The sequence below is a fragment of the Lissotriton helveticus genome, chromosome 2_2 (assembly GCF_964261635.1).
Source record: "Lissotriton helveticus chromosome 2_2, aLisHel1.1, whole genome shotgun sequence".
Lineage (NCBI taxonomy): Eukaryota > Metazoa > Chordata > Amphibia > Caudata > Salamandridae > Lissotriton > Lissotriton helveticus.
The window spans coordinates 418,855,101-418,880,982 of record NC_136060.1 but is presented as its reverse complement, the minus strand read 5'-3'; the positions used below and the strand labels follow the sequence as shown (position 1 = coordinate 418,880,982).

The 25,882-nt window shown below is 45.6% G+C and overlaps 1 protein-coding gene across 4 annotated transcripts in view; it reads left to right on the top strand.

Annotated features, from left to right (window-relative positions):
* The window catches only part of REEP1 (receptor accessory protein 1), a 305,129-nt gene that overhangs the window by 202,654 nt on the left and 76,593 nt on the right, over nt 1-25,882 (top strand). For 2 of the 4 annotated variants that reach the window (XM_078678665.1, XM_078678666.1), the window contains exon 7: nt 17,274-17,309. The exons of the other annotated variants lie outside the window; for them this stretch is intronic. In XM_078678665.1, coding sequence (XP_078534791.1) covers nt 17,274-17,309 — 36 coding nt within the window. The remainder of the gene's footprint in view (nt 1-17,273; nt 17,310-25,882) is intronic. 4 annotated transcript variants of the gene reach the window in all.

Sequence of the window (25,882 nt, the reverse complement as noted above, 5' to 3'; positions counted from 1 at the left end):
CCAGAATTAGAAGTTGCTACCCCTGGCATCGGTAAAACTATGGCTCACTCCTTTTGCCCTAGTCGCCTGCCCCAGTCCTGTCTACTAGTTGGAAACTAAGGTAGCATATATGGGCAAACCCTCCACTTGCCTCATCTCTGTCCCCTCCTCCAAGCACTGACTCTTTCAGGTTTAGATGCAATTGTGCGTTGCTTACTTGTATAGCGCCTCATGCCACCCTCAGGTTTCTTTAAAGCACCGAAGGTGGAAAGGAGAGATGAAATACAGGGACCAAAAGAGGAGGAAAGACGTGGAAAAATAGAGGGATTGAGGAAGAAGGCTTGTGGATAGAATTGTCTGTGCGACAAGGAAAAGGCTAGTATCTTTCCAAACAAGGCAATACTCCATCACCAAAGCTGCTCTAAGCCATCTGATCTGCAGGCGGGGCGGGAGGGTGCAGAAGACATTGGACAGCAGTAGAGTACAGGAAGGAACTGAAGGGTGAAGGAGATTGACAGTGAGAGGAATCAGCTTGACAAAAGGTTCACATTCATATTGCTATGTTCGAGAGCCTGCTTGATGGAAGATACTGTCCCTTACCGGGATCTGCACAGTGTCTACAGTGGGAACTCACATGCTACCTCTCCCTTACACTGTAGATAAGTTCAAGGGAACACGAGCCTTGTGCGTGGATGCTGTGATACTTAAGAGGGCAAAGCCACAGCCTGTTTGACTGACAAGAATGGAGTGGAACTGGCGTATGCTCTACGCAATAAAGAAATGAACTGCATTAGAATATATTAAAGTCATGCCTTGTGAGATGTGTTTACATTAGTTTACCATTCCTGTGTACTTCGCAGCCTCACACAGGGTGATTCTCACAACTGGAAAATCCCTTAAGCTTTTGGAGGCACCTCTGATAGTAACAATTATTGCTTCTGGAATTCTGAGCCTCTGTCCAATCAGTGTGAGGGGCGGTCCCCTTGAAAGGTGTAGCTATTCAAAATCTACACCAGTGGCGGCTGCCTCGGCACAAGGGTGGTAGGGCTGGGGGATGAACAAAAAATACAAAATAAACGTACCTTCTTTGCTGCCGCCGCCACCTGACGCCTCTCCTCTGTCCTTACGCTGCTGGCTGCACCGGAACCACCCATGTTCCCAAACTCTCCCAGCCAATCATGGTGCTGCATGAACGGCTCCATGATTGGTCTGAGCGGTCTGGTTGGCTTCTCAGGCAGTATTTAGGACGCTGGGCATGTGCTCCACCAGGCCATGCAACACAGTCCAGTGGAAAACATGCTACGTTTGCATAACAGTTTGGTCGGCCCCAGAGAGCCGACCAAGCAATCATGCGCACCTAGGGAGTGCAAACCACTCCTCCTCTCTCTGACGGCGGGGAGCCCAGCAACTAGCATGGCTTTCAGTGGCACACACAAATATAAAATGATAATAGCTTCCTGTTATTATCATTTTATGTTTCTTTATCTCTGCTCAACAAGTAGGGGCCGACTATCCTCTGCCTTAGCGAAGGAGCCGCCACTTACCACACATCAGGTCTCCCTCCACTGCACAGATTTCTATATACGCCAACAAATGTTCATGCCACGCTCAGGCTCTCCGTCACCCAGTACTCAGTGTCTAACTGAGCTCTGCCAGCCCACCGAATATAAAGTTAAACCCCATCCTACGGGTCCCTTGACATAGCTCCTCCCCTTCCTGTTGGAGAAGACTACCAAGCAAGCACCCCTGACAAACGTGTTTGGTGAACCCCAAACCTGGAGAGGAGGGTGGGAAGCCAGGACTGGAGCAAGAACACCTGGACTCGGAGTAATGAGATTACTTACTAGTACCTAACAGGGGCATGTATTCCGTCAGACAACCTGTGGAAAGTGTTTTTTCAGAAAGGGTGACAAAGTGCCATTGATATATTAAGTTACACCGAGATGTGGGCAGTTGAGAGATATTTTTATTTTAAGGTGTTATGGCTGAGTGCATATCATTGGACGAACCGTAGGTTTACGGTAAAGTGTTAAACAGGGCAAAGTGTCACAAAAGTCACATGGGTCGGAAGTTCTCTAAGGTCCCTTGACGTCACAAAGGTCATGGTGCCTAAAGAGAGTTCTCATTCGCGTTCCAAGCGTGTCCTGTGACACTGTGGTCCCAGCAAGCCTTCTGTTTGTATCGTGTCCTTTTATGTGTCACGTCGTGCAGAACGTTGGCTTGCACGCAGACGCAGCGCGATGACGCACGACACTGCGGCCCCTCACCACTGGACGCCATGTCACTTTCTGAACAATGCGCTTTCAGTAAAAAGTGTCAATGCAGAAGGAAGTCATTGCTTTTGTTTGAATCATTTGTGCGCACAAATGAGTAATATGATGAATGCAATCATTATAATGAAGAATTTGAAAAAGTGATGAAACAAAAATCACAACATGAACATTTAAAAATCTAGTTCTTTTACCATTATTGAAATCAGTTATTGTGTGCAGCTTGGTGACGTTTCCCACATTTGGGACACGCATTTTTAGAATGCAGAGGGAAGGGCATGAAAATTCTTCCTTTGTGAGAAAAGTGCAGAGCACGACTCTGTTAAGAAACGGGAACCAGGCAAAGAGTGGTATATTACAGAAAAGGTCTGAGCAAAAATAAATATGGCACTCAGCGGGTACGTCACTTGCACGGGTAGGTAGGTGTCATCATCAAAGAGTGCTGTTTTCTTTCCTTTGCAGTTTTCTGTCAGGTTGAGCAACGCTCTCGGTGCGGTGCGCTGGGAGTGCTGCGGCGCCTGCCAGGCCTGCTGGCCGCCTGCCCGGGTGCTTTTAGACATAAATGGTAGTAAAGAATGATGCGCCGCAGCATTGACTCACCCCAGTAAAAATCACGGGGGTGGGGGTGATCTGCAGGAGAGGCTCTTCTCACGTGAGCAATCCTTCCCAAATACGTGACATCATGTTGAGCGGGCATACACGTTGATGCTGGGCTTTCCTTGACCACCAGCCTTTGGCATGGGCGAGGTGTGCCTTGGCTCGAGCGCTGGCGTTGAGAGGGCGCAGGAAGCCATCTGCAGACACGTCACGTGACAGGCTCCAATCATTGCTTCTGTAAGTAGCCGCTGCAGCCTCCTCACCCCCTCGTGTTCAGCTTGTCTCTAAATGTCCTCTCCTTTCCATTGATTTCAATCACCTCACATGGGTTAAAGCGACCTCGCTCCTTAAACAAAGAATCGGGTGACAAGACAGCAGGCCTTTTTCATCTGCACAGAGAATCTGGAACACCACCACCCAGGGTCACGTTGGGATCACAATTCGGCCCGGGCACTCCCCATAAAGTGGCCCACATTCCTGGATCACGCCTGTTCACGAAACATCATTTGGCTAGTCTTATCGGGCTCAGTTTTAGAGAAATGTTTGATAAATTATGTATTTTAAAGCTCATACAGCCATAACCATTGGTGAGAACTAGAAGCACTACGTTTTGGATGGGTGGGCGAAGTGAAATAAAGTGGCCCACAGGTCACAGCTCCTGATATGGCTATGTTTGCCACTTGGCTGTGTTTTTTGAACCAGCATTACCAGTATTTTAATACTCTTGCCAGTATGAAAATGAAGAAAATCACCTAAAGCGGGTATTTTCTCCCCCCCCATTGATAAAGTTTGAATAGTAAACGTAAGGTAGAAGCAGTTTATAATGTGGTCTAAAGCTTCTTTAATGATCCGTAACTGATAGTTAAAACTAAACAAAGGAAGAAAAGCCATGTTAAGAAGGAATACAGACTTTTTTATTATTGAATAAAGAATCCTCTCTCAATATTAAATTCAAGCCTTTGCCGATTCTTAATGTGTTTTTTATTGTAGTTTTATATAGCGTAAACTCGACCAAAGGGCGCAATTATATGAGCATCAGTTACATTACAGAAGATCAAATTCATTTTTATTTTAGGTATTTGTGCAATTAAGTCATTTGCTCAGAATCACAGGATGTTGCAGTGAGGCTGAGACTTGAACCTATTTCCATAGTTCCACAATCTGCAGCTCTGATCCTAACATTACATTATCTCAATTTTCCGCTCTGGGAAAAGTGCTTTACATGGAGGTTTATGCAAACATACACCACCCCACCCCACACCAAGGCCTGAAAGACACTGTAGTCGAGGTGTCAAAAACAGGCCCTCAGCAAGGCCATTCACTTACTCTCCCCAGCCCAGCCAACTGTAGCCTCAGGGTGATGGCCTGGCAGGGGAGGGGTGAACAAAAGCAGGGGAGAAGAGGTGATGATGGCCCACAGCAGGGCAGTGGGACATTGCTTCTGGGCGTCTGCGCCGGGGCCACGGGAGGCCAAGATAAAGTCTGCAGCGGACAGAACAATATTGGCCTACCGGCGCTGCTGAAAGCAACCCCCTGAGAGCCTCCTTGCTCATGATGCTGCCCCCCCTACAGTGGCCTGGTTGGGAAGACAATAAGTCTGTGTGGGCCGTCTGACAAAAACTGGCCCACTGGTGACCCTTAGGCACCGGCGCATCGGTCAATGCCCGACTGCCCGCGTTACCAATCCGATGCTGACATCACCATATTCATCAGGACTGCCTCAAAGCGGGTTAAATTTAGGAAACCGTAAATAATGTAACAAACACATTATAAAAATATGATACAGACTGTTCAAAAGTCAAAAAGTATATTTCTATAACACGTTGAAGAGTTAAAGAAAAAATGTTAATCCTTGATAAAAAAAACATGAAAGGGAAAGAGATACCCATCTGGTGGCTGAATGACACAATGTGAAATCAGAAAATCTGGGATTTATGCTGGCTCTCCCACTTGATTAAAATGGGTGATCCTGGGCAAATATTGTATTTCTTTTTTTCTCATGTTGCATCTTACAGCACTTTTCAATATGTGAGTTCAGACTGCGTGCTATACCCTTCTTGTGTCTGATTAAATAGACTGTAATGTTGCTCCAGGAAGTAATCAAGGCCACATATAGGCACATAACAACTGGCTTGGCTCTTAATTTACTAATGCACTGTCGTCATGGTACAGTGGAGGGCGTGAATATTTTTACGTTCATGTTTAAAAAAAAACACTTTGAATAAATGTCTCTCAATGAAGTGATGAAATCAGATGTACTACGGTGGGTATCTCTTTCCCTTTCATGTTTTTTTAAATCAAGGATTAACATTTTTTCTTTAATTCTCTGCTCAGGTCGCTAGTGTGTGGGTGGCAGGCAGAAGCCATATGAAAGCTCAACTTGTTTTGGGCTCAAGGATCCAAGACAACCTCGAGCTGAGCCAGAGCCAAGCAACGGGCTTGAGCCTAGCTCGAGCTTTCAGTGGCTCACCCACGTCTATAAAGAACACCTAGCTCTATTTCTTCTTACTCGTTGAATTTAAGCTTGTCTTAGACCATGTACAGCGCTCTGCTTCCATTTGGCTGGGTTTGAGCTGTAGGAATACCACATACGTATAAATACATATATATACAAGTAGGTGCAAATAATTGCAAGAAATGCTGTCCACTGTGCATCTGTAACAAAGGTACCTACTTGAGGCCAGCACCCCCCGAATTAGATCCTTTGCAGGAGCTCTTTCAAGGGGGATTCAGTTGAGATTGGGGTAGAAGGAGCAAGGAGTAAGGGCTCGCCATTATCACAAGCACACAGTGGGTGGAATATTTCTGCAGGAACGCCCTGGGGAAGACAACGAATGTGGTTTCACCCAACACACTTTCTGGTCCAATGCCAGTCCACAGTCCAGTGTTTCTTGTCTCCACAAGCATGTAGTTCGAGTTTGAGCATTGCCCTTTAGTGCTAAGGTTGGTGGTCACAGTGCAGAATTAAGCAGATAGCAGTAGAATGTGTAGATAAATATCACCACAACTCATCGGTTGAATGTAGTGAGACAGGATGGATGTGTCGGACCAGGCCTGTATCATGTTTGTGTGGTAGCACTTTGCCATTAGTCATGAGAACGTTAACCCCTTCGATGCTGATGACAAAGCCAGCTCGTCATCAACGTTACCTGCGGTGCGCGGATGACAAGCTGGCTTTGTCACGATCAAGCCATTTTTGAAATTCCTGCGTACAGCGGGAAACCGCGGTAGCGCGGTAGCGGTTAAAGAGCACAGATGAAAATGGGGTGGGGAAAGTGTGATTTGTCACAGGGATCAGAGGTGGCCCAACAGAAGAGGATGGGACCTATCCTGCATTCTTCGGCTGCTCTGACCTCCAGGAGGAATCCCTCACCCAAAGGATTACCTTCTGCTGCGTAAACATCCCTTGGCCAACCAGGGAATGTCCAAGCAGGCACGTGACAGAACACTCACTTTGCTTTAAGTGATCTATTGTTTCAGCTAAACTGATTGGCCAGCATTTTGCATAATCAAATTGCCCGCTACTGCGTGGGTATGTCCACTCTGAACAGGATGGACACAGGAATAAACATGTTGGTAAGCTCAGGAAAAGTGGTGGCAGTAGAGTCAGGGTGACATCTTGATGAAAGGACGTGTGGCCCCAGGGGAGCCGTGGGACAGCAGTGGGGCATATGGAGGCGGCATGAGAAGCAAATGCTGATGAGGGACGATTAGGGTGAAATGGAGGAGCCATGGAGATACACGTGGAGCTGATGTGGGTGTGATGTTCCAAGAGGGAGACTTGGGGAAATGGAAGAGGAGCGTGCATGACAAAGGGGAAATGTATGGGCTATGGGTCATCCTTGATGTATGGGGCTATGGGTCATCCTTGATGTATGGGGGTATGGGCCATCCTGGATGTATGGGGGTATGGGCCATCCTGGATGTATGGGGGTATGGGCCATCCTGGATGTATGGGAGTATGGGCCATCCTGGATGTATGGGAGTATGGGCCATCCTGGATGTATGGGAGTATGGGCCATCCTGGATGTATGGGAGTATGGGCCATCCTGGATGTATGGGAGTATGGGCCATCCTGGATTATGGGACTATGGGCCATCCTGGATGTATGGGAGTATGGGACATCCTGGATGTGTTTGAATATGGGTCATCCTGGATGCATAGGGGACTCAGAAGGAAGTATGAGGCAAGTCTGGAAGCTAATGGAAAAATTGACATAGTGTAGAATAAATAGAGGCGTTACAGAGGACAAGGGGTAATAGGGTGAGGGTTAGGAGAAGACAGAAAAGAAGGGTTGCTAAAAGCACAAGCAGTACTCCTAAATAGTTGTTATGTGCTTTGTATCACAATTTGAATTTCATAAAAGAGTACTATAACTGTACCTATGTTTAGGTTCCATAAAATCTTAACTCGTGGAATGTTTTCTGTATAAACATCTCTTTGATTGCATTGTTTCAACATCTGAACTCGGTAGCCACCTCCAAACTTCCCTTTTACCTAACCCCACCCAGTGGCATCTCGACCCATGTTTAAGCAGAAAGGCCTCAGGCTCTGTGCCTTCAACCCCTTACCTACCCGATCTCATTGCGTGGCGCTCTACACAGTCACTGGCTGTTTCCGCCAGAGCAGGTTCATCGTCCCCTGTACTCCAATTCTGTTTTGCCCCAGATGTGCTGAACAGAGCTGGCTTTAGGGCAGTGCAACCGGTGCAGCTGCACTGGGCGCCGACCTGGAGGGGGGTGTACTGACCTTAGGGAGGTCCTTTGTTTAGCAATAACCCATGATTTAAAAGCCCCTGCTGCAGAGTTCCTTGTGTGTCCAGCTTTTACGTAGTTTTGTCCAGTGGCAGTTTTGACGTGCCATAAAGTAGTGCTGAAGGTTAATATGCCTGCGGCAAAGAACAGATCTGTATTTTATGAGGATAGCTGAGTGGATTAGTAAAGCCAGCCTTTACCAGCGCTTTAAAACATTCGAAATGTATGTGAGAGAGGGGCTATAGAGGGATGAGGGGCACGTTTGTCGGGTGTTAGTGAGGGAATCTGAGGAGGTGGTCATGGGGCTGGGGCACCAGAAAATATTGTCGCATCAGGCGACACCAGTGTTAAAGCCGGCCCTGGTCCTGAACATCTACTTCAGGTATATGGATATGTCTGGCACAAAGCATGCTCGAGAAATGTCATTTATGAACTGACTGAATTGGCCAGATTTGTACAGACTGAGTCCAAATGCGAAGTGAGTGCGCAGGTAGTTTATTTGGACTCTACTGTGTCCATGAAGAGTCAGGTTGATTGCATTGTCTCTAATGCAAGCTTCTACTTGAAACTGGATGCCTGTGCTTGATGACCAAGATGGGGCAGTAAGAGGTAGTGCAAGGGACACCTCAATGATAACACCGGAAATGACATCACATGACCTTTACACACACACACACACACACACACATATTTTAACTAAGATGGTGAAATCATAAAAACAGTAAGCATTTCTCTTTTTATCTCATGGAGGCACATAAAAAAAGATTTAAAAAACATTGATTAGGTGCAAGTGAATTTATTCATATAGATCATATATTCAATATGAACGGTTTCTGGCTTAATTGTACCATATCATTGTGAATACATTTTGATATATGATCACTTGTAAGGCACTATCACTCAAGAAGAGTACAGAGGTGACGTTTTTGTTGAAGCACATTATTTTTCAGGTATGGGTGCAAGCTATTTAAAATGTATGTATTCATAATAATGTGCATTGCACTGCTTAAGTCTTTTTTGCAAGTGGAATGTCAAAGGTAGCAAGAGCTACCCCTGGAGACCCCTTAACAACATCCATTAAGTACACACTTGTATTTGCTCAGAGAAGATCGTGTTGGTTTTGGTTGAAGCAGTAGTAACACTTTAAACCTCACACATCTAAATTGCACTCAAGGAGCGAAAATGTGGTATTTCCAAGGTATGGTGAAGTTTGGCAGTTTGGGAATGCCCACAAATCCTTACATTTGTGTGCATTTCCAAACATTTTCCACCCCCCTACCCCCTAGAAACGGTTAGAAATGTATGAAGATTAGATTCTATATTGCACAATATGTACGGAAGGTTCTTTTTTTACAATGTGTGAACCATGGGGCATATATGTCCATAGGTTGAACTGTAGATAAATCTTATATTCAGTTTTTATAATTATAAATGTAAACAATTGGTGGTATATGCTGGGCAAAAAGAATTCATATCTTTGTCAATTAAAAATATAAGAGCAATATCTATTTAGTGCCATCATTTATTATCGTGGAATTTTTTTATTCTGTGAACACTGCTTCCCACATATGCATAATATTTGACTAATATGATTAGTCAGTAGGGTTACTGACTAAGTGTTGGCATCAAGCTCAGGGTCACTGTTGTCAAATAACCCCATGTATCAATTGATAGAATTCAGCTTCTGTTACTCATGCTTTCGTAATATGTATGTTGTCATTACATACCTATTCGGTCAGCTGAGTGGCACCACTCTGCTCCAGCAGTAAGAAGTGGGGGTAAAGCCTTGTTACTCATTCACAGAGATATAAAAGTACATGAGGCAGCAAGACTGTGATTCATGCGACTGATTGGTTGTGTGTAGGAAGAAGCGCAGAACAGAGCAGCCTGCATCATTAGGTCAACTGTGTTGAAAATGATGACCAACAGTGTGTGCAAAACAGTGTCATTTTTTTCTCAAAATGTAATGCAAATAAAATGAAATTGCGCAAATTGGTCAAAATGGGGTTTTCCAGTCTCTCACGTGAAATTTAGTGAGCATACCACGTGAGACACTTTCTGCTCAAACTAGTTGTCTGCTAGTAAAAAACAAGCATTGACATAGTCAGATTCTGTTGCTAATGCTGAGTGAGCAAAGCTATCAGCATTGCCATTGCCTGACTTATGATAGCATATCCCATAATCGTCTGCACTCCTGTGTACCTGAATGTGAGGCAAGTTAGTTCTGCACGGGGTGCAGCCTCTGGATTCCACGACTCAGTCCCTCCGTATCATTGGTGACCAACCGGTCAGGCTTCCCACCTTCTCTGGAATCACTGGTTGAAGATGCAGCACTAGGAGCTCTTAAGGGTCAGAAATCTGAAGAAAAAAAACAGGCACAGCTAGGGTTGCATCTTTTCCTGAGGAAAACATCAGACATTTGTTCACATTTCAAGATCCTGCAGAGGCCCAGTTATGATACTTAACATAGAACTTTATTTAACACTGTCTTTATTAGTTTATAACATGGTGTCTTGTCTTTACTGTAATTATAAGCTAAGGATAATTAAGGCAGTTCTAGCAAACATTTCACATTGTTTTCTTCATATAGTTACTGTTTAAAGTATGTACTGATAAGGGGACAATACTGGTTATAGGTGCTTTTGCCAATTTGTGTACTGGACGTGACAGTAAAATACTATTCATGCTGGTAAAAGCCAGACAGGTGGCAACCCTAGGTGCAACCCACATTAGGAAGCTGCCCATAACAAGCTAGTGCTTTAAAGCTCAAAATCTTAACCCCCCTTTGAAAGGTCCAAAACATTGTAATGCCCTATCCAAAGAAGCCAAGTGCAACTGTATCTCCCCTTGAACAGGAGGCCAAATCAAAACGACTCACATAGAAGAAGCCCACAAAGTCAATACCTGCCAAGAGAAGCACAAAATACCTGTAACCGTGCATGTAAATAAACCCAAAACTAGCAAAACCCTACGAAATGAAGTCAAATACTGCGCGCCCCTGAGAAAGAAGCTCAAGAACATGCCAGGGCACTACTACAAGAAGCCCAAAACCTGCCAGGGCACCACCAAAAGAAGCCCAAAACAAAACAGCATGCTGAAATGGTACAGAGGAGCATCCGGATGGGGCCTAGGGGAGAGATGAGGAGAGGGAGCGAGTGGCAGTAAAGAACGGGACTGTCTTGACAAACAAGACATGCACTCACATGGAATGCTAAAGAAGTACTGACTTTAAACCAGGACACTGAAAATAGTCCCAAGACGTCAGCAATGGAAGGCTACACACCATAGCCAATTAAAAACAAATGTAACCGAGCTGTGCTCCAGGGAAGGAGCAAACACACGATAGGGGGTAAGCAACCAATTGAAAACAGGGGACGGAGATTGACAAGAAAGTCATCTAATTATGAGCAAGGGTTTATTCAGCGGTGTATTGTATAAAGTGGTGCTTGCGACAGACAGCTGGAGCCGTGTGCAGCAAGAGCACAAACATGATGCACAATTGAATTATATGACATGTCAAGAATTTGGCATAATGCAAACGTTGTAAATTTCGCAGACATAATTAAAATTTTACTCAGGCCTAATGACAAGACAGTAATGTTGTTGCTTTAGAAATAGGGTGTTGCAGTGGTCTGACTTGTCAGCATTTTCAGATGGACATTTTAGAGGTTTTGAAGCGTTTTCTGAACTCTCATCTCAAACAAATTGATATTGCTGCTTACAGGTGTGAATCATTTGTGAAAAGTATACTGTAGTATACTTTTTAATGTCCATGACTATAGATGGCTATGACCTACCAGTGTACTCACCCCCATGGTCAAAATATGATCTTGAGTTAATGCCAATGGGGGGGGGGATTAAAAGCTACTGCTAGTATCTAAGACTAAACCTAAAAAAACATGATTTCTTCCTTCACAAAGTATGAAAAATTTAATTTCTGATTAAAAACTGGCCCATTCAGTAACTTTTCTCCTACCATTTGCGCAAGAGAGTGCTCTAAAAATGCATATCATGCGGCTTTTGCTTCAACCCCTGCCTCTCAACAAGGAGCATTAAAAAAACACGGGCAGCTTAATGTGAGATTAGCCTTCCTTGAATGATAAAGTATTTCTCCCAGTCCTAACTCATTCTGACCTCCATCACCCATGCATTTATTCGCGCCATCGAGGCAATAACCTGCTCACCAGCTTCCTGGACTTCACTCCCATCCTGCTTAAAACCCTCTTCTGGGGATCATAGTCAACTGCTAAGATATGAGGAAGCACATAGTTTGCTGCTCCTGTTCTAACCTAAACCCTGAGTGAGATCCTGCTACCCATGACCTTAACTTCTGGCCACACTCTAAGGAGATGCTACAATTTCCTGCAGAGTCAATACCTCGTAGAGGCCTATGCAGCAAGGTAGAGTCCCTGGTCTGGACGTTCCCTTCGACATGTAAAAGTGCACGGCTATCTTGAAGGTGAAGGTCCTTCTTCAGAAGAGTGAGGGCATTACGTGGAGGACTGGAGTGGGGTAACTGAGGGTGGGGATGGAGTTCGGTCAACCCAGGGATCTGCAGCCTATCAAGACATGCTCCCGTCCTGGAGTGTAAGGCTACTGAATTCACCAGCAGGGCTCAAAGCTCCGAAAAATAGTCAAGTAAGAGAGCAAAGACTGCCAACCAGCCCCATCTCGAGCAGTTTGTCCGCAACATTGTAGAAGGGTGTTGAGTGTAGATTGCTTGCAAGGATGCGGCATGGTCATTGGAGTGGTGCCGAGCTGGGCTCCCTCGATCAAGTAGGACAGGAGCAGTAAGATACCACACTTCCTCTTTTGTGCACTAGGGGGGGGGTTTTCCCCTCGACTTCAACCTAGTAGTTAACAGAAATTGCTGCATGCTTGACCCGGTGACCTGGAAACTGTCCTTCATAACCTTGAAAGATTTTCTGCAACACTGAGTATATATCACCAACAGGCAGGCCTTCCTGAGAACCTGTCATGGAAGCATGGAGGCTTCCATGCTGCTCAGTTGTTTTGAGTGGGAATCCCCCTGCAGAGTGTGATTCCGCACCTTCCCTCCTCCCCACCTCCTGGCCCTAAAATTGGAGGCCTAAAAAGAGATTTCTGGAACAGGGCTACTGTGATCTGCGGAGAACGTTACACAGCGTCTGTGTGGGTTTAGGGACCCAGCACTCCCTTTCCATCTCGATGAAACAAGACCCTTTACGGCCCTTCTGCCAATGACCTGGAGATTTAGCGCCACTGGCCATGGGCAGATCTAAATGAATAGCGGTCAGGAAGCATTGGAGAAGAACACGCAGTAGTTGGACAGGATGATGGCAACAAAGACACTAATTTAGAGTTTGGCTGATGGGTACTCCGTCATATACATGATAGATATCCCATCTGCCTTATTATAACTGCCATAGAATATAATGCACGTCTAATAAGGGTGGCCGTATGCCCGTCACGTTTGTGATGGAGTAACCCACCTACCAACCTCTAAATCGCTCCTTAATTCTGATGCCCATCAAAATGTCTTGTAGAGTCAAAACAACTGAGGCAAAGTTGACTGCACACCCCAAGTGATACTCTGCCGGGATGGTGGCTCACTGGACCAATGCATCCACCCCACTCATCGCAGGTGTGAATCCTGGTGAGTACACTCGGCCTTACCTCCTTCTCAGGTCGTAAAATGTGTACCATTGAGTTGGCTAGTAATACATTTATGTTATTCTGAACCAATATGCTGCAAGGGGTGAACATGATTTTTACAACTACACATGTTGTGTTAGGTAAGTGATCCTGTACACACGAAGCAATTGAACACTTGACTCAATCGTAAGCAGATCAAATAAAGTGTGCAAAAAGAGTGACAGGAGACAGAAAACACATGTAAGATCTCCAAGAAACCGTGAAATATCTGGAATGCAGGGCGGATGACACGAGAGAGAACACCATTCTTATTGTGGCCTTTTTGGTAAAGATAGATGACCCCTGCATGGAATTGTTCCTTCAAGATTGGCTTGCAAAAGCCATAGCACTCAAAGGTCTCTCCGGGTTCTTCTCAATTGAATGAGCGCACACTGCTGTACCCCCACCTGCCCCCAGAGGGCATCACAAACATCTCTTTGCTAAGCATCTTCTCAAACCATCCTGTACCTCCCACCCAGAGATGAAGACATGTTTGTGGGGGCTAGTCCTAAAGTATGTGTTACTCTTTACTGCTAAATTAAAACAATTATCCAACATAAGGGCAACTTTTTCTCCCGAGGCCAGAACAGCCCTAGAGGACATGAGGATTAGAGGACAGGGCCCTGTGTACATCCACCACAGTCGACACAAATCTAGCAGTTTCATTGGCTGAGAAGCAGGAATCTGTTTTAAGTTTCATGAGGACGACAGAGGCTCAGTCCACAAGCTGAGACACAAGAAGAAATACAGCACCTCACCATGAGGTTGGCAGGAAACTCCAGAGGTTACACTGACTGTAACTGACTCAGAATCAGAGAAATCACATGACTGAGCGACCCTTGCTGTCCGAGGACAGTGGGTGGCATTATTTGAGGTCCTGGGTCCACACTGACTCACACGGTATCTTGCAAGTAACATCTTGGTGACAAGCACTGGATACAAAGCGGAGAACTGAAAATGAGGCTTCCCAGATAATAAAAGGTATGTGCAACAATGGCGGAAGGGAGTGTATGATGTGTGCTGCAGTAATGGTGCTGCCCCCTTGTGGTTGACAACTCTAAGTGGCTGCCTGGAGGAGGAGTTTCTTTTTACCTACTGCCAGCTGGCAGCAGTATATACAATAACCAATTGTTAAGCTTTTCTTTGTTTATTATTGGGAAGTAGGGCAGGGAATTGGATTGCCCAGTTCTGTGGGTAATGTCCATGTAGGCATCACAGCTGGGACCCCAGACTTGCCTCCTGCGACCCCTGGCATTGCCTTTGCGACCCCTGGCCACCGAGGTGCCAAAGGCAATGCCAAGAACAGAAGACAGTGCTGTGAGGTAAACAAAATTAAACAGAAAATGCTAATTTTTAAACAAGATGTTGCAGATCTGTATTATTGTGAACACATGGAAAACTATGTGTTTGAATAAAAAGCTTACATTTGTGCTGGAGTGAGTTATAATGCCATACAAGGGATGTAATCAAAGTGTATTAACAACGCTAAGGAGTAATTTATGTCAATAACATTGTTCTACACGGAGAAATACTTGTGGAAAAACGACACATTCTAAAAATCTTTTTGTGTGCCTTTCAGTAATTTTCCAACACATTTGATGATTGAGGTAAACTTTAGGGAAACTATTAAAACGTAACAGTTAGACGTCTGAATAATTTGGCTTCACTGTGTTGTTTTGTTGGTATAAATAGATTCTCCTCTTCCAACAAATACATATTTTAGGCAGTAAAAAAGAGAAATGCATAATGTTTCAATCAATGATTTCATGCTATTTAATATGTCGGTTTTATGTGAAATGGACTTTTTTGCGTTAGTTACTTGTGTTATTATGTAATTATGTCTTTAGAAAGTCTCCTAACTTCAGCAGTGGTAGTTATTGTGATTAAGGTCATGTGACCTCACGTCTTTGGAGGATTGAGAAGATCATATGATATCACTTCCTGTGATGTTAATAGGTCGAAGGGTGGTTATGTGATGTCACTTCTGCTTCCTCAGCATTTTAGTGAATTGACTCCCATTGTAATGGCAGCTAGGTTAATGCAAAATGGGCCAAAGAGTCTTGTGTCATGAAAATGGGTCTGAGAGAGAGACACTTGGAAAGCCTTTAGGTGAAGTAATGTTTATTGGCATTTTACGAGTTGTATGTACGTATCCGGTATTTGTAAAGCGTGAATTAATCACACCTAGGGGTCTCAAGGCGCTGGGTGCCACCGGGGAGATTAAGTGAGATATTGCCCAGAGTCACTGGGTGCTGAGTTGAGCTGCCGGTAGCGCCTGGGGATCGAACCGTGAGCCTCGTGCTCGGAGCCAGCCGCTCTGGCCGCTGCACCACACCTCTCCCAGTTTACAGTGATACAGGATATACCTCATCAATGAGCAGCGTAAAATGTATAGTGATCTCTCACAGTGTGATAGTTGTAATATTTTGACATACTGCGTCATGTTCCAATTAATATAACGAGAGACAGTAAAGACACTTCAAAAGTGTTGAGAGAGCACGCTAACGCTGTAATGCTTGCATATATAGTGGGTGGTCTGCAACAGTGACCTGGAGTGTGGAGATATGGCTGGGCCTGCCAAACGCCAGTAGAATCCTACCTGTGGTCGACAGAGGGATGCCACTTCGTGTTTCTACCAATACCTGACATCAAGCTCTGAAACTGCAAAAAAGATGGAGAGAGGCTTGACATATAGTGCAAGATATTCGTCCTGTGTACGCGGGATACAACTTGTGTAAGCCCAGTTGTTCAGCTTCGTACTATTCACCTGTACACAACTTACAGAAATGGCTTGATGAGTTTCAAACACTCCACATGTAGTGGGACTGACCAGCAATGTGGAATAGTAGTACGCACTGTGGAATACTGGTGTAGGGTGGTCTTAAACCAATGTCCGCCGAAGGCCTCTCTCCCTTGGGGCATCCAGCTACCTACGTTTCATCGTGGAAACTAAATAGGGAATCCAAGTGGGAGGATTGAGTGAAGACGAATCATAACTTTTGATTACTTTTACAATTGGGCTTTTGCACAGATTTTGGAAATTCCTGACCTGGTCTTCTTGCCCTCTGCCCGCTCATGTGGGGTGTCTTACACGATTTACGTTATTATTTGACTAAGTGCCGATTTTTTTCTCTGGTATCTCCTGTGAAGACCTTTTTAAATGTGCTAGTGGCATATTTTACAAGAGGTCTAACATGCTAAGAGAGGGTGGACTTGGGAGTACATAGCTTCAGAAAAGGCCCTCTAACGTAAAGTTGAGTATTTTTAACGTAAGGCCACAACTCTTTGTATTGTGCGGCTTGTACCTTTTCTATTTCCATTGTACAGCAGATAAGTCTCTCAAAGCAGAGTGCAGCTATCTAAAAGTTACAACTGGCTGAAAGTGTTTCACATGACATGATGCACATGGCCAAATGCAGATGAAGTCACCTTCCATTACCACTTGCAATATGGACATTGGATGGGGAAGCCAGAATGCTTCTGTACCTTAGTAGCAGAGCTGAAATCAATGTTAATATGCTTTACATTCATATTCTGATGATTTCACAGCATGTCTGTAAATTCATTGTACACATTCCAGAGGTGTCAGCATCCATTTTGTGAAGAGTCACTCATACCGGAAAGCTTCACAGAAGAGTAGAAAAGTAAACATTGGTCCGACTTGAACCGTGTGCTGTACTTGGAATGTGCACAATTGCTGTGCATCGCTTAATGACTTATTACGTGGTATATTTGCCAAGAACATGCACAATTTTGCGCAAAAGCTGTGCTTGATTCACATGAGCAAATGCTGTTGGCGAATGGAAGCAGATGTAGAAAAGCACAATTAATGGTTGCAAGAGCTGCAGTATTGTTTGTTTGCCCAATCTAGTTCTATGTATCAAAATTTGAAAACATGTCAGTGGCAACTAGAAGAACTGACTCCTTCCATTCCAGGCACATTGTATACATTTGTATCAGAACAATGAACTCTGATATTAACACTCAACTCCTTTTCTAGTGTGTTCATGCTGCTCTGTGCCCAAAGTCCAACAAGGTAGGTCTGACAGATGATGGTGGTTTGCTTCCCCATTAATAAAAACTCACCTATTTTCCTCTTGGAATTTATCAGCCTGTTCTTATTGGCACCTGTTAACAAGCTCAAATGGCGTGTTTCAAAAGCCAAACGAATGTGTTTACAGTAGATTTACTGGTTGGGTTGCATGAAAAATGGCAATTGGCATCCACCGTGTTTGACCTTTCTGCATTGCTACTAGACTGCGGCTGGTGACCTGCTCTAACTTGCTTGGCTTTGTACTGTAGTAGCCGCATATCTGATGTAGACATGCACACTACCCTTATGATCAAACACTTGAGATTAATGTGTGTAAAATTAAGTTTTCTTCTTCCTGCATCTATAGAGGAGCATTGCCTCTAAAGTTGTAACCAAATTATATTTCTAAACATTTTCAGCGGAATATTTCTCAATTCTTTTTTAAGTCAGTAGTTGTGGAAAATAATCAGCTGCAAGCATTAATATTTTTGAGAACTAACAGCAGCAGTGACATGAATTCTATGAATACTGAATGGTTGCTGAAAGCAGATAAAGTGTCCTGAATGCCCTCTATATAATCCAGTTGATTATAAAAAGATTTGGCTGGTTATATGAAAATAATTCAGATATTTGAGACGGATAACATGAATTCGTGTATTTAGTTAGGATTGATAAGCTGACCATGTTTTGAATGTATTCCATATTACAATGAGTTTGAAATGACACCAGCCATTGGATATTGAAATAATTTGTTTGTGCAAAGGCTCTTCTGCACAGATTGTGGATTTCCGCTTGGAAAGCATAATTTATTGGTTCTTTGTTTGTTATTTTCTTCTTCCGTGTACTTTGAAGATGGCATCAATGTTTTTGTTGCTTCATTGTTCAAAGCCCTGCTGTAATAGTTTTTCGTGGATTCCCTTTAAGCTCTAATCCAACCGCCAGAAGTGCTAAAAGAGCTTTTTACTCTAATTCCCAGGGTCCATGTCTTTCTACCTAAAAACCATTGTAAACTTTACAAACCACATCGGGTCTGAATCACAAAGAAAGTTGTAAATCCTCGTATGAGTGACATAACCCTACACATTGAATTGTGGGTGGTTGAAACTCCAAAATGAATGCAGGTGGAGCTGCAGCGTTGTGGATATTCACCTAATTGACATTGGATTTTTCTTAAAATTCCTAAATCTTTCCACTAGAAACATTAAATATGTAGCCATCCTTGAGAGCAACATGACTGCGGAGGTCACTGAATGTTGTACAACTTCTGTGTCCATAGATGGAGACTCTGTATGCTGCTCTTTTCCATTTCTGGCTTATTGACTTTAGTTTAGATGTAGAAGTTATAATGCATAAGTTGCAGGTGGTTCCTAACATTAAGTTTCATGCATAATAAAACTTTGCCACTCAGGCCCATATAAGCCTGAAAAAGGTTGCTAAAGCAATATTAAATTAGTATTCTGAGTTGTTTTAGTGGCAGGGCAAGATTAGATGCTCAAGGATGGGGTCCACCAGAGTGTCCCTACAGCTAAGGTTGCCGCTATGCCAGGTAACAAAAGGAAGTGGGTGAACGGAAGTGAAAAGGGCAGTTCAAATTCTTGCTCCAGCATTGGCTGCAGGCCTTGTTTGGTGCAGCTAGGGGTGGTCTGAATTTCAGTTGGGCGACCTTGAAAAACTCTAATTAATGCTCTGTTTGCAAAGTTGGTTGGCTGAGTTTAACAACTTTGCTTGTGGGAGAGAATTTCCGCACCAAAAACATTCTGATAGAGAATTTGATCATACAACCTTTTTTTGCTTAAGAATTTTTTCATAATAGCATTTTATGATGATTGTTGTTACCACAAGCCAACTTTTAGCAGACGTTATACGAAAAAAATCCGAAATGACAAACACTTTTACTCACTTATAGGTGCAGAAAGTTTTGTTCTGACATTTGCACCCACCTCCTCCTTTAAGACCTTATGTGTTATTGGAAGTAAGCTAAAGAAAGCATAAGTAAAATCAGGACTGAAAACTGTGCAGGCCCTGTGTGTGTGTCTTAAAGGGGAACATTTGTTTCATATTTTTTGGAACCAGATTCTCTTTTGGAACATTTCCGTGGAACGGTTTTGCTTGAGTAAGATGTTTTTTACTGCCTCTGCCACCCACACACCTTGCTGCCTTCAAAGAGACATCATTCCGTTTGAAAACAATGTTAACCACAAGAAGGTGGCAATTAGTGCAAGTTAAAATACATGGTGGGATAAAAAGACCTTGTTCTGGGAACTGCGGTCTGCTTGATAGTTTATGTAGCTATGAAAATGCGCTGCCCATAAATACATGAACAGGAAAATACCGCAAACCATTGCCAGGCTTCCAGAAACAGGATAACTGCTAGAGCTGCTGGTGATACTTTAAGGCGGTGCTGGCCTTATGCCACCACCAATGAGCGTAAGAGGGCACAAGATAGCTACAAATAGCATACAAATTTGCCTTGTTGTTAGGCTCAGTAAGGGATCCAACGGCAACAACCTGATTTTGCCTGTGGCTCTGGACATACTTGCCCCATAGCTGTTAGACACAGCGTGGACTGTCTGGCTGATGTTTAGGAAACAGAGGCGCGAAGCAGCAAATGCATATCCAAATTAAATGTACAAAGTTGTCAATGATTGTTACAGTTATTATTTTAAATAAATCACTGTACAAGGCATTATTCTAAGGTTTATTACTATTCTCCACATAACCAGGAGTCATGGAACCTTCTGTGGAGAGAAAGATTAGTTTTAGGTTTATCAGCAAGCTGGATAAGAATGTTTTTGGTATGTAAACTAAGCTAGGTTCTAGTTCTGCAGTGGATGGTAATTCTGTTTCTAGAGAGCCACTGTGATCGTTTACGGTGCCATAGTTAGTATGGAAGTGTCTAGGACACCATTCCGGTGCATTATGCTGTGGTAAGAAACAGTTTTTGGACGCTTTCCAAAACTCAAAGTGAATGTCAGTGCCCCGTATGTCAACTAGAAGAAGATTGTTACAAAGTGGTACAACCTCTAGGCTCACTTACTTCTGTGTGGTTTGCTGTGCAGGGGGAGAGAACAGTCAATCATTACCTGAATGGAGCAAGAAGATTGAAATAGAATCATGAAAAGAATCGGTAGAGCTATGGTTGGACATTTATAACCCGCCTCCAGGCGGACCCACGCCTAAGGGCGGGGTGTTCAGTATAGAGGCTTTGACTTCTTTTGAAAAGCAGACTGGCCACAATAGCACCTCCAAAAGTATCTTTATGTTTTTTTGTTTGAATTGTTTTATTACATTTTTTAATTAAAAAAAGATTACACAGGTGCCACACATATCCGACTATTGCATGAATTTCCATTACAGGGACATAGCATATTCATGCAACTTCATCTTCTTATTAGCTGTGAGTGAATAAACATGTCGGCTTCAGTCCTCGTTCAATGCACAAATCCACAGTGAAGGAGAGGATATGTCACTTAAAATACTGCTATAGAGGTGCCGCGCCAGCGACCAAGATGGCCGCTTGAGCATCGGTTCCGCCGGCCGCCACATCCTGACTTGCCATCCGGCACATTATCCTGAGCCCCATCCCCACCATCGGGTGGGGGACCGGCACCTGAACCACCAGGTGAAATTTTGAATGATTTGGGCGCTCCGATGACCTAATACCGTCGTCAGGAAATGTGGGGCCTTCGGGAGACAACGCCAGGACCCCGCGTGTGGCACTGCCCGCTCTGGAGTTTAACAACAACGGGCGAGTAGGACCGGAAGTGCTCGGTGGCACCTGGTCCACGGAAGTCGTGTCGCATCTGTGGTGCCCACGGGTCCCCCTCTAAGACTTGCTCTCACTGTGCTCCCCTGCCGGGACAGAGCAACCCGCGATCAACAGGCTTTGATTGATTTGGTGACACATTGGCCCGGCCTTGTCCGATTGGCGGGGGTGATGTCCCGATAGGGGTTGAGAATGACGGCGAGAGGGGACCCCGAAAAGCCACCGCCGAAAACATCGAGGGCTACCAGACTGGTTCACTCCAACAGACTGGAAAAATACAGTTTTTCTAAGGGTTCCCCGGTAGACGAGAAGCGCGCTAATGCTGGTGGCCAGGAGGGTTATCCCTCCGGAGAAGACCCAACGATGAAGGATCTGATGGCAGCGATCACCGGGGTCCAGTCTTCCCTCGGTAGGATGGACGCCAAATTGGACACGGTGACTATTGAGGTGGGCCTTATCCGAGCGGACCTAACCAAAACCACTGAGAAGGTCAAGACGCTTGAGATTAAAACATCGAGCCTCACAGACGATGTGTCGGAACTTCAGCGGGAGGTGAGAGACCTGAAGGCGTCCCGGACTCAATGTGACCGAAAGCTGGATGAGTATGAGGGACGAGCGAGGCGCAATAATGTCCGCATCCTAGGCGTACCGGAGAGGTTGGAGGGACAGGCCCCCGATCTCTTTGTGGAGGATCTTATCCTGACCCACCTGAAACCCAGGAGCATTAGTAACTTTTTCACGGTGGAAAGAGCCCACAGAGTTCCCTGGGGAAGGCCCGAAGACTGGGGCGCTCCCTCGTCCCATGATCGCACGTATATTGAATTTTCGGGATCGGGACGCCATCCTACAGACTGCAAGATCCTCCGGACCTCTGGCATTTGAGAACGTTTCCTTGCTCTTTTTCCCTGATTTCACCCAGGCAGTCCAGAAACAACGGCAGGGTTTTATGACAATTAAAAGGCGGCTGCGGACCTCGGAACTCAAGTACTCCATGCTGTTCCTGGCCCGCCTTCGGATCGAGCACGACGGAAAAACTTGTTTTTTTACAATCCTGAGGCTGCAGTGGACTGGCTGGACCGTGTTCAGGTGCCAGATACGGAAGGTAACACCCGGGCGGAGAACGAGGAACAGTGACTTTTCTTCTGTCAGCGTCGATCTGATTATGGTGGTGGGGGTGCTGGTTTGACTGGGACGATTTCTTTCCCCCATCGATATATTTAACATTTTTTGATTTATTTGAACCTTTTTGACGGGGTTCGATGTCGGGTTGGGATTGTGGAGGTTGGTGGCCTGTTGTAAGGTCCTCCTCCGTTTTCTACGTTTAGATTTTGTAGTTAGTCTTGGGGAGACAGGTACACTGCTAGTTGGGGATGTGCATATATTGCATGCAGGGGTGCAGGGCGGGGAGTTGGAGAGTTGGGTTTTAGGTTTTTTTTGATTGTTGGTTTGTTTATTGTTTATGACCTGTGTCTGCTATGGGTGTCACGGAATGCATCAGAATTCTTGAAGGATGAGTAGGGCTTCCGTTAAGTTGGGCTTGGGTGTATCCGTCCTCAGTTGGAATGTGAATGGCTTGGGAGATAAAGTCAAGCGTGCTATGGTGGGGCAGCTGATCAGACGAAGATCACCAGATGTGGTTTTGTTACAGGAGACCCATCTTATGGGTAAGCGATGTATGGCGCTACGCCGGGGAGGGTATAAATTAGTGGCCCATGCGGGTTTTACCTCAGGTTCTAGAGGGGTTGGGGTTTAAGTGAAGAACTCCTTTCCGTTCACTATACAGTCGACTTGGTCGGATAACCGAGGCCGATATGTCGGCGTCTCGGGGCTCTGGGAGGGTAGGCCTGTCACGTTCCTTTCAATATACGTTCCCCCCGCGCTACAGACAGACACTTTTCGCAATCTGAGCAGGGTGTTTTTGTCGTTGCCCGTAGGTATCATGGTGATGGGTGGAGACTTCAATGCTGTGATGGATGGTGAACTGGACAGGTACCCCTCCCGTGTGTTGTTGCCCTCTCGTAGATGGCTGTCGGATTTTGTCTCCGCAACTGGAAAGGGTTGATGGGTGGAGATTCCGGCACCCTGGTGACTCGGAGTACACACATGTGTCTGCGGCACATCACTCTTTTTCCAGGATTAATCATGTGTTGGTGCCGGCGTCGCAGGCGATGTTTGTTCAGGAAGTGAGTCATCTGGCTAGAGGAGTGTCTGATCATTGGCCGATTTGGCTTCGACTGAAGATTGGACAAAGTGATGTGGCTAGGATAGCCCCAATTAGCGCTTGGCGGTTGAGAGACCCTACTACTAAAAAGGAGTTAATACGTGTTTCGGATAGCTACTTCCGTGAGAACGCGGGGACAGTCGACTCTGGCTGCTCCCTTTTGGAGGCCTATAAAATAGTGGTCAGGGGGGAGGCGCTCTCCCTAGTCTCTGGGCAGAAGAAGAGGAGTAGGGGGGAAATCGACAGGATTGAGGCAGAGCTATTGGCCTTGGAAAGGGAGGTCTCCACTGATGGGGATCCGGGGGCGGTTCACCGCCTCGGTCTCCTCCGAGATGATTATAACCACTTGGCGCGTGATAGGGAGAGGGAGCAGCATGCCAACACACAAAGTAGAATTAACGAACATGGTGATAAGGCTGGAAAATTGATAGCGTGGTTGGAGAAGGGAGATTGGGGGTCGCGCCTGGTGCCTGAGCTGCAAATTGTGGGCTCGGGTGTCACGACGGATCCACAGATTATAATGGATGAGTTTGCCCGATATTACGAGGAGGTCTATACTTCGACGGGATAATACACAGTGGAAGATAATGCGGAGGTCATTCGAGATATTCCAATGCCCGTCCTGTCAGTTGAGCATAGGGAGTTCCTGGATTCCGCCATTACGAATGACGAGGTCGCGATGGCTATCCGGGGGGTTCGCTCCGGTAAAGCCTCGGGCCCGAATGGTCTCCCTATTGAACTGTACAAGCTACACGCAGACCATCTGGCTCCGTTTCTAAAAGACATGTATCTTGAGAGTAGGGAGAGTGGTGTACTGCCTTATGATCAACGCATTGCCAATATCATTGTAATTTATAAGGAGGACAAGCCTCGGTTGGAGTGTTCCTCCTATCGACCGATTTCCCTTCTGAATGCGGAGCCTAAGGTTCTGGCCAAGTTACTTGCTAACCGGTTGGTGAGGGTTGTCACAGCACTGGTGCATCCGGACCAGTCTGGTTTCATGCCGCGCAGTAATACTGCTCTTAATCTCCGTAGACTCCATGGAGTGGTGGCGGGTGCTTCCCGCATTCATGAGCCAGCGGCGCTTCTGTCGCTAGACGCTACCATGGCTTTTGATAGGGTGGAATGGTTTTATCTTTGGGTGGTGTTGGAGAAGCTTGGGTTTGGACCCGAGTTTATACGTTGGATCCGTCTTCTGTACTCTGCTCCGTTGGCCCGAGTGGTGGTGAAAAACCATAAGTCCCGGGATTTTCAGTTGGGGAGGGGCACCCGCCAGGGATGTCCCCTTTCACCACTCTTGTTTGCTCTGGCCCTGGAGCCGCTTGCGGCTTGGGTACGATGGGACAGATCAATCAAAGGGCTGCAATGGACACCGGAGTGGGAGGATAAAATTTCGCTCTACGCCGATGATATTCTTCTGTACCTGACCTCCCTCCGGCAGTCCCTGATTGTCTTTCTGGACATCTTAGCAATTTATAGGAGATACTCAGGCTTCGCCATCAATTGGGCGAAGTCGGTCCTTTTCGTGCTGAGCGGTGATCCCCCTGTAGTGCCAGCGAACTGTCCAGTAAAAGTCGAATTAGTAAGTTTTCGCTACCTCGGAATCCACGTATCAAAAGATCCTAAAGTGCGCTTTAATGCTAATTTGGGTCCCCCCTTGGCCAGACTCCGTAGAGATATTGCAAAATGGAAGGAATTGCCGCTTTCCCTGTTGGGTCAGGCGGTTTTGTTTAAAATGATGGCGCTACCCCGGTTTTTATATACCTTGCAGAATTCCTTTGATCCCGTACCCTCTTCATATTTCAATGAGATTGAATCGATGCAACGTCAACTCCTCTGGGGCGGGAAACCGCGGATTGCGCTATCCAAATTGATGTTGCCCTGGTACGATGGTGGGATTGGTTTGCCCAATATCAAGAAATATTACTGGGCTTCCCAATTAGCTCCTGTCAATCATGCAATCTGTGGCTCTCCGGCTGACCCCGGGTTTGCCATGGACCGTGGCCAGCTGCCGGGGTGTGAGTTCACTAGGGTCCTATATGCTAGACGTGGCAGGATTCCTCTGATGGGTTCGACGTCGGTCTCGGCGCGGGTGTGACATGAGGCTAACCGGGCTCTCAAATGGGAGGGCAAGATAACAATGACTACGCCATTGGGGAACTCGGAAGCATTGGGTGGTCTGTGGAAATTGAAGGGTTTTGATCGCTGGGACCTGATTGGTATCTCGCAGGTCCGAGACATGTGGGGTAAGCAGGGGATATTGACCTTTGAGGAATTGCAAGCCAGACACCAACTGAATGAGAGTGAGCGGTATCGTTATTTCCAAATTAAGCATGCTCTGGCGGCGGCTATCCCACGGGACGTGAAGCCGCCGGTGGCCTCTCCGCTGGAGGATAGACTGTTGGTTGGGTACCTTCCTACCAAGGCGATTTCTTTGGTTTACAAGAAAATGGTCAATCACACTGAGGACCCCCTGGTGAAAGTCCGGGAACAGTGGGTTGCAGATAGCTTGGTCTTGGACGATGAGGACTGGGTGGAGGCCGTGTCTTCCCCTCGGGAGGTGGCGGTTCCCATGAGACTCCGTCTTGT